At 40.0% G+C, this 13,078-nt stretch overlaps 1 protein-coding gene across 1 annotated transcript in view; it reads left to right on the top strand.

Annotated features, from left to right (window-relative positions):
• GRIN3A (glutamate ionotropic receptor NMDA type subunit 3A) overlaps positions 1-13,078 on the top strand; it is a 172,213-nt gene that overhangs the window by 69,838 nt on the left and 89,297 nt on the right. Inside the window, exon 3 of the mRNA XM_025924865.2 lies at positions 1,609-2,656. Coding sequence (XP_025780650.1) covers positions 1,609-2,656 — 1,048 coding nt within the window. The remainder of the gene's footprint in view (positions 1-1,608; positions 2,657-13,078) is intronic.

The following is a 13,078-nucleotide window of genomic DNA, read 5'->3' as shown; positions in this document are numbered from 1 at the left end:
CGGGGAGTGCTAACATGAATAATTAACCATTACATGCAGTCTACCAAAATGAGCAGTTTCATTGCATTTAGTGATAGTAGCAATCTTCAAATGTGATTTACATTTATATCTCTAGTGAAAATTAGTACATTCTTCACACTTTCTGATTTTTCTATGCCCCTTCTGTGGCAGCATAACTTCTTAATACTTGTGTATGCATTTGTCAATTACTGAGTAATGCTGGTGGCAGGTAATGGATGAATGTGTTTTGCCAAGAACCTAGACTTGTATCCGCTGATTCCTCAAAAAAACCTCTATGTTATATTCCACGTTTCATTGTAATTCCTTTTAGTTTAACATAGGTCTTGGGTAACCTCTATGAGTTTCTCATAATGCAGTACTTTGTGTCTCCAACAAGAGAAATCCTATTAGATGATAGGGAAAAGTGACCTGGGGACAGCCTTGATCGAAACAACTTGAATGACATTAAATAATAGCTACCATATCCAAAACATTCGCCCTGTGTAAAAAGGTGTGGTATATATTTTACATGCATTATTTCCAACTCTTGTAGTGGAGGAAGTACTATTTTCCCCATTTTGCTGAAGACAAAACTGAATCTTAAGAGTTTAGTAAATTGGTCTCCAAGGACGATGCTAGAAGGTGGCTGGACCAAAATTCAAACAGAGATTATGTGTCTGACGTTAAAGTCTAGGCTTTTCTTCTGTCACAGGCCATAATTAAGAGTACAAAAGTGCCCAAGCTTGTATGTTACCTTGTAGTGCCTTATCTTCCCAGACTCTGACCAAGCATTTTCCTGTCTTGCCCATATCAGAACGTACTTGACAGTGTCTGGTTTCAGGGTTAGGAATCAGGATATCATTCACTTGGTAATTTTCCTTTCTTTGACTTGGGCAGAGAAGCTCTCTCCAGAGCCAGAGCCAGTTGTTTTTCTCTAATGATTTAGAGGGAGGGCAGCCTGAGGCTATCCTGAGATCTGCAAGTCTATTTATCATCTTTCACTTTGTTCCATGGATGATATCCAACCTGCCTGCTGCTTTGACTGGCCTCATGGGGACAAATGTGTTCCACTCTGAAAAGAGAAGTATTGAAAGTAAAATTTGGCTGTTTTCTGGAATTACGGATGCAATTTTTAAGTAATTATAAAAGTATAAGCATACTTATTAAAACTCATTCCCTGCCCCAAAAAGAAATTTGGTGAGCTGATTTCATTGCAACAGAATATAGTGAAGAGTAGAAATGATACATGTTAAAGATGCTGAGAACCTCCATAGCTTAGAAAGTTGTAAGAATATAGAATAAACAGTTAACAATGGGAAACAATTAACACATCCCTTAACTGAGAAGAAAAGGTATCTGGAGTAAAACCAAGAGCCAAGCACCTAACCCAGATGTTAGAACCTGAGGGTGAGATCTCATTTGCTCAGTGAAATAGGACTCTTTTCTTAGAAGGAGTCCAATTTATTAATTCCAGAAGAAGTTACAGGCAATGCCTTTAAAAAATTTAGAGTTTCTTTTTATTAAGATAGGGAAGCAAAGATGAGCACTGTTTCCTGTCTTTGGCCTCACCTCTCTTCCTTACTTTTTGCCTTTGCTCCTCTTTGCCAGGTTTCTAGCTAACACCACTTTCAGAGGCCTCAGTGGTTCCATCAGAGTAAAAGGTTCCACTATCATCAGCTCAGAAAACAACTTTTTCATCTGGAATCTGCAACATGACCCCATGGGAAAGCCAATGTGGACCCGCCTGGGCAGATGGCAAGGGGGGAAGATTGTCATGGACTACGGAATATGGCCAGAGCAGGCCCAGAGGCACAAAACCCACTTCCAACATCCAAGTAAACTACACCTGAGAGTGGTTACCCTGATCGAGCATCCGTTTGTCTTCACGCGGGAGGTAGATGATGAAGGCTTGTGTCCTGCTGGCCAACTCTGTCTAAACCCCTTGACTAATGACTCTTCTGTATTGGACGGCCTTTTTAGCAGCCTCCATAGCAGTAATGATACAGTGCCCATCAAATTCAAGAAGTGCTGCTATGGATATTGCATTGATCTGCTGGAAAAGCTAGCGGAAGACATGAACTTTGACTTTGACCTCTATATTGTTGGGGATGGCAAGTATGGAGCCTGGAAAAATGGGCACTGGACTGGGCTGGTGGGTGATCTTCTGAGTGGGTCAGCCCACCTGGCAGTCACTTCCTTCAGCATCAATACTGCACGAAGCCAGGTGATCGATTTTACCAGCCCTTTCTTTTCCACCAGCTTGGGCATCTTAGTGAGGACCCGAGACACAGCGGCTCCCATTGGAGCCTTCATGTGGCCACTCCACTGGACAATGTGGCTGGGGATTTTTGTGGCTCTGCACATCACTGCCATCTTCCTCACTCTGTATGAATGGAAGAGCCCCTTTGGCATGACTCCCAAGGGGCGAAATAGAAGTAAAGTCTTCTCCTTCTCTTCAGCCTTGAATGTCTGTTATGCCCTCTTGTTTGGTAGAACAGCAGCCATCAAACCCCCCAAATGCTGGACTGGCAGGTTTCTAATGAACCTTTGGGCCATTTTCTGTATGTTTTGCCTCTCTACATACACGGCGAACTTGGCTGCTGTCATGGTAGGCGAGAAGATCTATGAAGAGCTTTCTGGAATACATGATCCTAAGGTAATACTCCTTTTTACTCTAGTTTTCTTTATCACCCATTATAACTCCATATATTGTGTCTTAAGCTGTGGTATGTCTGTGTTCTTTCATCTAACACAAGAATATTCTCTCAGCCATCTGTAGAGACTAAGAACTAAATTAAATATTTTATTGTTTTATTGAATGAGACAAAAAAAGTGAGAGGGTTCTGGGGTGTTTGTGCTAGAGAAGGTCTTTTTGTAAGGGCGTCTATTAGTAAGTTTCTCTTGTGTTATTTGTGCATCTGACAGAATGTCCATCAAAGAATAGACTTACAAAGTATTTTTACCCAACGCAGACTGCAAAAACTGATTTATTACTTCTCTTGGGAATTAACGAAAATAAATAGTAGGATCTGTGTTTTAAATTGTAAAGAAGAGTTAGAATTAAAGAGAGTTAAAATTAAAGAACTAACATTTAGTCAGACACGACAGAACTCAATGGGCATAGAATAAGGAGTACTAAACTAACTGAGGTGGCAAGATTAGTTATGAACAGGGTGTCTTTACACAATACGGAAAGCTGTACAGCTGGCCAACTTGGCTGAGGGGATGATGCCAACAGTCACATTATAATGTCCAAGGACATTCAAAGAAGTATATCTATTCTAGGCTGCCTTTGATATCCTAGATATCTACCTGACCCTAAGAGTTGAAGGGAGGAGATGGATGGAGTTCAGGCAAATAGGTAAAGCAGTGGTGATACTCAAGGAGAGCCATATTTGTGTTCTCTCTGGATTTAAACAGGACCCCTTCCAGTGACTAGGAGTATGGAGAACCTAGTCCAACCTGACTTGTAGTGAGGAGGTGGTTGTCAGGGTTCAAGGGAATTGGAGTAAGACCCAAGGGAGCACTACAGTCCTGACAGGGAACAGAATTCAGATCCAGGACAAGAGTGTTCCAATGTGCACGACCCACCTAGGAGAGATTAGAGAAAGTTGTAATTCAGTGGGCGTTCCTGGGATGCACTGTGTTTAAAACAACTTGAGCTCAGCTGAGCATTTCAAATTGGGAAATACTGATGCCTTTTCAAATACTCCTTTCACACCAAGTCTCAAGGTATTGAACCTTTACTATAAATTTATATTAAACATTTATTTTTTTAGTTTTTTTAGTGTTTTATTTATTTTTGAGGGAGAGTTGGAGTGTGAGTGGGGCAGGGGCAGAGAGAGATGGAGACACAGAATCCAAAGCAGGCTATGGGCAGGGAGAAGGGCACTTGTTGGGATGAGCGCTAGGTGTTGTAGGGAAACCAATCTGACAATAAATTATATTTAAAAAACAAAAAATAAAATCAGAGAGAAATTAAAAAAACAAAGCAGGCTCCAGGATAAGCTGTCAGCACAGAGCCCAACGCAGGGCTCGAACTCATGAACCGTGAGATCATGACCTGAGCCAAATCAGATGCTTAAGCGACTGAGCCACCCAGGCGCCCTTCCATTAAACATTTAAAATTAATTTCATAGATCACCAGCATATAAGACATTTGTAACTGTCTTTATCAAATGATGGAGTGGCCCAGAGGGCTGGTGGCAGCTTTAGAGAATTCTCATAAATGGTTTGTACTAAGATATACGATCTGTTCTGCAAACAAATGTACATGAGAAACTTGACCCATACACTGCAAACCTCCTGGTAAGTGACATGAACCTCATGAGAAGGTTCAACAAACAATGGCTTACTGATTAGGCAAGGAACTGCATTGCCTTTTAATTCACAGTCAGGGTTTTAGGTTAGGAGCTGGAATTTAGTGAACACCAATAAGTCTGTAGCATAAGTAAATGTGTCACCCTTAAGAGAGATTTTCATGATGCTTCAGCATTTGTGCTTTGCAGTGGTATTAGCAGCCTCTGTTTATTCTTTGCCTGACTAGACCTGTAGACCTCCCAAAGATTCATTGTCTTGTTAGAGGCTTAGCTAGATTTTTTACATGAATCTTGCCAATACGATGCTTAAATTACAAACTCAGAGTGGGAACCATTCAATGCAATCTAGTACAAAAAACAAACTAATATATGGCTGTCGTGAAGATTCCAGACCATTATCTAACGTAAAAAGGTGAATACAATACTGACTAAAGTTTCATTAATCAAAACCAAGGATTATCAGAATGAAGTCACGGATCCTGTGTGCGAGAAGCCTGAAGCAATGATTATTTTAGGGGATTAAATAAAAAAACATGAAGATAAACTGTACACAGCAGTAAAACAATTTCTTTAAGCAAAAAGAGACACTCATTCCATCCCCAACTCCACCAGAATAAAAGGTGAAGTTTTTATAAATCTAACCCCACCCCCAAGACAAAGTGAGCAGAACTAGACAAAGCCGACTATGTGTTATAGCTAGTAAGTTCTTAATGCAGTGGGACAAGCCTAAATCTAAAATGCTTTCAATTTGAGATAATAAATGAATTTCCACTAAAGTTCCCCCCAGTAATATGTGTTTCTTCCCTAGTGTTGTTTCTATGTTGCAAAGTCTCTCATTTATAGGTTTTGGTCACATAAAGATACCCAGGTTATTTGACTAAGAAGTACTTGACATTCTGGACTTTGGGCGAATGACATTAATGACAGAATTGTTCAGTTTTCATCCAGATATGTGGTATTATGCAAATGATAGAATGTCTTCACCCTCCCACAGAGAGATATGATTAAAATCATTTTCATGCCCTTTCAGTCATCAGTATTCATTCTTAAGTGTATTGCAGTTACTCACGGGCACTTTTCGTCCTACTGATGCTAAGCTCTTTAGGGGACTTATCTTTTTCTTGTACTAAATGATGTCAAGAAATTCAGAAGTAAATAAGACCCGTATAGGAGAAAACAACTTAGAAAGTTGTAAACATGCTGAAGTTTAAAAACATGAAGTACTGTCAAAGTTCAAGGAAAGGGTGATCACCTTCCACTTTAGTATACCAAAGGAAAGCTTAATTAACAAGATAAAAATGTGTGCTTATTCTTGAAAAACACTTGGAAGTTGGACAGGTATGTGTGTCAAGGACATAGGAATGGTCATTCCAAGCAAAGCAACAGAATGAACTACTTTGAGGTGGAAAGTACAAGGCACAATCAGGATATATTGAGGAGTTCAATTTAGCCGTAGCATATGTTCCACGAAACGAAGGAGGTGAAGTCCTTGTCTAAAAGTTAAGTTCGGTGGCGCCTGAGTGGCTCAGTCAGTTGAGCGTCCAACTTCGGCTCAGGTAGTGATCTCACGGTTTATGAGTTCAAGCCCTGCATGCATCGGATTCATTGCTGTCAGTGTGGAGCCCACTTCGGATCCTCTGCCCCCATCTCTTTCTGCCCCTCCCCCCTCAGAATAAAATAAACATTAAAAAATAATAATAAAATAATAAAAATTAAGTTCACTTGAGATAACAGAAGATCTCTGACATCAAGCTAAGACAGGTGAACTTCACCTGACAGTAGAGATCTACTGACATTTAAAAAAAATTTTTTTTTAATGTTTATTTATATTTGAGAGAGAGAGACAGTGAGCAAGCAGGGGAGGGGCAGAGAAAGAGAGACATAATCTGAAGCAGATCTCAGAGCCCAACGCAGGGCTCTAACTCCCAAGCTGTGAGATCATGACCTGAGCCAAAGTCGGACGCTCAACCAACGAGCCACCCAGGCTCCCCATTCACTGACGTTCTTGAACAATAGAATAGCAGAGTGGAACAGTATCCATTTAGGAGGATGGTTGCTCTGGCAGCAGCGTGTAAATAAGATTAGAAGAGAAAGACAATGAATAGAGTTGAAGTTGTAGCTATAGTCACTGATAGAAGACAGATGCAAGAAATATGGTGGTGATCAAGTCACTAGGACTTGACAGTTAACTGACTGTGAGAGGCAACAGAGTCTCCTTCAAAGTTGCAGGTCTGAGTGTCTGACATGGCAGTACCATTCAAGGAAGCAGAAAAGGCAAGTCGTGGACTAGAAAATATAGTGATCAGTTCAGTTTCATACATGGCATTTTAAAATCTGTTTTGGACATTCAGGCAACATGCAGCAGGCATTTGGAAGCCCGAGTTCAGGAGTGAGATTGAAAGCTGGTGGGACTCCTGGCCAGAAGGTGATCCTGTGTATTAAAGCCGTAAGAGAGTATGAGATTCCCAAGGGGGAAGGTGGTAGGGAGAAAAATTGCTATTTGGAGGAAAGCAACAGGCACAAAGGAGTCCCAAGCTGTTGGAGAAGAGGATTTGAGGAGAGACAAGGTAGAAAATAAGGAGATAAGGTGCCCTGTAATGAAGTCACACAGACCCCTCTTTCTGTAGCTTGAATTTTTACTTTTTTGAGGTGAAGATTGTTATTATCCTACCTGCCATGTCTAGCTTCTTGCTAGTGTTATCAGAGAGGACAAGGGCTGACCAGCGCCCAGTCCAAACCGTGAGAATTATTAGTGTGTGTGTGGGTGTGTTTTATGTCTGATGAAACTGGGTTTATATGGTTTGCTTTTTCCTAGTATTTTTCCAGACTCCATTTTCACTTTTCCAATACACTTGGTGGCATTTTAGTTCAGATAAGTGAAAACATGTCATCTACATAAAAGTCACATAGAAGTGACTTTTAGTTCGATAAGTGAAAACATGTCATCTACATAAAAGTCACAAAGAAGTGACTTTTAGTTCAGATAAGTGAAAACATGTCATTTACGAAGAAGTCTGTAGTTTTCTTGGGACATTTGTGTGTCTGCTGGATGGTGTATTGGTCATCCTCTGAAGATTCTTCCACCCCCAACTCACTATCTTATTTCTTTTCATCTCCCTTTGTGCTCCTCATTTGCTAGATGTTAGGACAGCCCACATTATACCTTGCTGCCATTTTCATCCTGGTTGCAATCTTCTGGCTCAGTTAATTCACCTCAGACAGATTTCAGTGTGCCTCCACATGAATGCTCTTTTCCTTCTCCGACTCTTCTTTAGTTACCTCAGGATAATCTCCCCATGCCTCCCTGTTATAGTTGTGTGCCTGAACACTTTGAGAATTCTACCTCTCAGACTCTTCTAGAAGCACCTTAGGAAGAAACATGCTCCTAGGAATAGATGTCTTCAGCTCTTAGAGGCCGTGTAAGCCCCCAGATCTGAAAAAGGGACTCCCCAAAGTTCTATCTCTTCTTTCCTTTTCCTCTTACCATTCCCTTGCATTATAATGTTTTAAATTATAATAGTGGTGTTTTGTAAGTGGTTTCTATTTCTCACCCCAAATTTTGACTACATCTTTTTTTTTTTAAACAAAAAAATGTCCATCTTGGAATCCAAACACCACTTATAAAAGTGTTTGGATGAAAACCTATTGACTTAAAAAGTGAGATTTGTGATCTGTATTTATACACAACCCATCAGTAAATTGAGCCCTGGCCGCATAAGTATTTGTTTCCATGATATTAGATAACTTAGAGCAAATGTAATGGCACCATATTTCTTCATGATCATAGTTGTTTAGCATCCTGGCTATACATTTATCACAATTAATAAAACTGTTAAGAGCGTGAATATTTTATCACCATCTCAGAATTGAGATTCACTGGCTTCAACGAACTATTTGAATCAAGTAAAATTAAAAGCAAAATGCTGGGCAGAACAGACCAGTTTATGATTCACTACATGTTACAGTAGCCGGGGCAGGTTAGAATACTTCTTTTTTTTTCTGACTGGGGTTGGAGGGAAGAAATCATCTTGTTGCTGGTTGCTCCCATAGCTAACCCCAAGGAAGAGGGACTGAACTGCTGTGCAAATGAAATTCAAAAAGATGGTTCTATCTTCACTTAACTGTTTTTGCCAGAATAATTTATTTTACACTAAAAGTAATATATGTAGCTTCTCCCAGCCTCCCACCGACTCTTCTGGGAAGCAAGCTCCATGCTTCAAAGCGGGTGGGCTCTTGAAGCATGGGACCATGAAAGCAAGAATTTATGAGTGATATATTTAATAGAGCTTACATGGGTATTTCTCCGACATAAAACTAGCACTATTCATTATAGGCAATGCAGAAAATAGAGTAAGGCAGACAGATGGAAGCAAATACCCATTGCCTCATCATCCAGAGTTATTTCCTCTTAGCATTTTGAGATGATTGACAGGTGGATAGAAACCACAGTATTATTTTTATCCAGCAAAGTCTTCATCTGGGCCTATGATCTAAGGTGCAGAATTGGACGTTCTTAGAACCTTCCAGCCATTGACATTCGATCTGCAGAGATATGGGACAAGATGAGAAAATCCCTTCACAAATCACAAAGCACACTAAAAAATGAAGCCCCACCTCCCCTCTTAGAGTTGAATTGGCCCAGTTGAAAGGATACATAAGCATTTGAAATGAACTATTTGCTGATTTTAATGGACCTTCTAGCTCTTTTCCAGCTTCTCACATACAATGCCCCCTTAACTCCGTGTGTCTTAAAAAAAACAAAAAGTCAGCTCCATAGAGGGAATAAGAGGCTAGTGTCATTTTTGTACAGGCAGATGATGGTGCTGCTTAGGAAATACAGTCCTGGCCTGGTGAACATTCAAGTAAATATTAATAATTAAATAGACCTGCTGTGAAGGCAAGAGCAAACTTTAACCAGAAATATTAAAGTAAAGGACACTCTCGAAGTCCTAGTAGGAAATGATGAGCATTTCCCAAAATAATAAAAACCACCTTTATTGATCTTCATATAACAGCACGTGCCTGCCCAATAAAACATATGAATTCATGTAATAAAGGCTGGCCTTGAACAAAGGAGGGATGCCAGAACTCCAAGGCAAACAAGACCGAAAATGGAGTTTGAGACGACGGGAAAGAAAACTGAGCCACACCAAACCATTCATTCGTTCTTTCTCTAATTCAGCCAGTAACAAACAGTAACTTCTGTTCCAGGCACCAGGTTAGGTGGCTGGGAATTTAGCAGCGAGAAAACAGACGCTGCCTTTGCAACATGGAGTTTAGTGGGAAAGAAAGACATCAATCAAGGGAGCAAATAAATCAGCTAGTGATGTAAACCGTGTTAAGTTACTGCAAAATAAAATACAATAGAATCTGAGAGCCTCACAGGAGACCTGATCTGAATGGGGAATCTCAGCCTCCAGTCTGGCTGAGATCTGAAGGATGTAAATGAGCTAACAAGGAGCCGGAGAGGGTATTAGGAGAAGAGCACCTCAGGGTGACATGGCAGCGTGTGGAGAAGCCCCAAGATCGGAGGGAGAGAACCACAGTCGTGACTACTCCGTCATGAGCTACGAGATTGGAAAGCCAGGAAAAGGGGGACAAGAGTAGGACAAGAAATAGAGGGGACGGTCCTTCTAGAGAGAAAACCTCTTAAAAGAAGAAAATTCTGAGAACGCTATAGTCTGAGAAGAGCTGCACTTCCCACGGGTTCCATGTACTTCCAGCTAGAAAACATAATAGGAGACACATCCCATTCACTCTGGCAGCAGAAACCCATAATAGATCAGGGAAGTGTTCTCTGTGAGAATTGCATTAAAACACTTTCTAATGTACAAAACACAACATGGTTTGGATAAAAAATAGAACGTGCTGATGGTTGCACCTATCTTGCACATACTAAAACCTATCCAATTATAGACTCTAAATGGGTGAATTGTATGGTATGTGAATTGTATCTCAGTAAGGTCTTTTTAATAAATTATAAATTAATAAGCAAACTGCCATATTACTGAATTGGAAGACTGAATATTTAGAGATGGTAAATTTCTGCTTGATTAGTTAATAGGTTGTAAAGCAAATCCAATTAAAATCCCCAAAAGACATTTTTGTTGACTTGTTTGTTGCTGAATCTTCTAAAATATATATTGTTAGGGTGGCCAGTGACATGCATGACAAAGAGTAGAACAACAAGCAGGGCAGAGTTTATTCCCTCTCCTAGGGAGGAGAGGAGCCAGGCATCTAGAGAAATGTTGCCCCAAGCTTCTGTGAGACTGGGCCTTTTTTTTTTTTTTTTTTTTAAGAGAGTGTGTTCCTGTACACCCGCCAGTGGTGGAGGGGCAGAGAAAGAAGGAGAAAGACAATCCCAAGCAGGCTCCATTCCCAGGGTGGAGCCCCACTGGGGACTCAATCTCACAACCGTGAGATCATTACCTGAGCTGAAATCAAGAGTCGGCCCCTTGAAGCACCTGGGTGGCTCAGTCGGTTAAGCGTCCGACTTCGGCTCAGATCATGATCTTGCGGTTCATGAGTTCGAGCCCTGCATCAGGCTCTCTTGCTGACAGCGCAGAGCCTGGAGCCTGCTTCGGATTCTGTGTCTCTCTCCCTCTCTGTCTCTCTCAAAGATGAATAATCTTTTAAAAAGAAAAAAAAGAGTGCCCCCAGGCTGGGCCTTTTAAGGGGGTGTGAAGTCTGTGAGAGGGTTAGAGCTTGTCCATGTAGGGAGGGGGGCAGCTCTTGGCCAGGTGGAGCAGGAGGTGGTGGGGTTCTCAAAAGGCTCCATCCAGGGACTGGTCCAGGATGTGGGCTGTGGTCAGGCTAGAGAAGATTATGTTTTGTATTTGGGTTCTATTTTCTGGGAATGAAGGGCACCATGACCTAGGAAAACAAAGAGTTAGGGCCAAGTACAGACACCTGTGAGTTTTGTCTTGTCTGGAAGGAGTGGAGGGGTCCGGACTTTGAATAGATTTCTTTTATATATATTGAATTTAATCTAAAAAAAGAAGATTCAAGGGATTTGTTCTTCTAGATATTGAAATACTTAATCTTAGTAATAATAACAGAAAATTTAATACTCATTGACCACTCTGATATGCCAGGCACTATTGTAAACGACATTAATCCAGCACCCGCTCCCACTGAGTAGTCATGAAAATTAAAATAATCCAAGTAAAACAATTCGCATTGTGTCTGACAACTAGGAGGCACAAAATAAGAATAGTTAAAAGTTTTGTCAGATTTTAATACCAATATTAATTACACTTATCTTGAACAATTAGTTCTCTGTCTGTCTCTTTCTCATTCACTGTGAACTGGGTAAATGGCAAGGTTCTCTTTCTGAGCTAACTTCTGGAAGGTTTGGAGGCAATTGCTTGCCCACTAATAGCAGATTTACTTACATTGCGTTATGCATCTTAAAAAGCATCATTCCTGGCTTCATATTGTTTTTTTTTTCCCCTACTTCATCCTATTTTAATTTATGCTGTCTTGTATTTTGTGTGACCTTTAAGCTGCTTTAAATCTTTTCAGGAAGAGAGCAAGGTATACATTAAGTAATGTCAAAATCAGATAATAAATAAGAGTATTAACAACAATTCAGGGGCGCCTGGCTGGCTCAGTTGTTTACACGTCCAACTCTTGATCTCATCTCAGGTCTTGATGTCAGGGTCGTGAGTTCAGGCCCCACAAAAAAAAAAAAAAAAAGAAAGAATGTTAACAGCAATTCAAAAAAGAAATACAATGACCAACAAATATAAAAAAAGTAAAATATTACTTATAATCGAAGAAATGGTCACTGAACCAGTAATGAGATGATATTTTTACCTATCATATTAGGAATCTTTCACTGATAGTTTTCAGTCTTGGTTGAAATACATTAAGACCAGCACCAGCACATACTGCTATTGGGAGGGTAGGTTGGTACAATAGGCTCATAAATCAACTTGGCCATTTGTATCAAGAGCCTTAAAAGGGTTTATGCCCCTTCACCCTTCACTTCCTTCCACTTCTAGGAATCCATCCAAAGGAAATAACTTAATATATGGACAGTAATTTATTACAAAGATTCACTGCACTCTTACCCAAAATAGCAACAACTAGGAAACCATGTAAATGTCTAACAATAACACAAGGAATACATTATAATATTCCTATGTGCTATAAAAATGTAGCCGGTAGAGATGATTCTGAAGAGTTTTTAGAATGTTAGACAATCGTACACCTAAAACTAATATAATAATATATGTCAACCATACTTCAACTAAAAAAAAAATTATAATAATTAAATGTGAAAAAATAAAAATATGAGTAAGTGAAAAGCTGGGATATAAAACCATATACTATATTTCTAATTTTTTAATATGCATACATAAAACTATAAAGAGAAGTGACCAGAAGGGAATATAATACAGTATTAACAGCACTGATATCTGAGCAGTGTAATTACAGGAAATATTTTAGTATTTCCCTCCATATTTTCTACAGTGTTCATGGCTTATTTATGTAATGAGAAAGTACATAATAAGCCAAGAATGAGAATAATTTAGACATGAGACAATCCTCGCAGCAGCGATGTTTGATTCACATTCACTGCTGCTGTCTGCAGACTTTTGAATCCAGGCAGAGTGAGGTCCTCAATCAGTGGCACTCGTGTAGTAAAATGTTTACATTTTAAAGATGCTGGGGCACCTGGGTGGCTCAGTTGGTTAAGTGCCCAACTCTTGATTTCAGCATAGGTCACAATCTCACGGTTGGGTTAGTGAGAT

Source organism: Puma concolor, chromosome D4, assembly GCF_028749965.1.
Source record: "Puma concolor isolate L17-30 chromosome D4, mPumCon1.1.hap2, whole genome shotgun sequence".
NCBI lineage: Eukaryota > Metazoa > Chordata > Mammalia > Carnivora > Felidae > Puma > Puma concolor.
The sequence above is the reverse complement of the archived record's forward strand: the minus strand, read 5'-3'. Positions and strand labels throughout refer to the sequence as shown.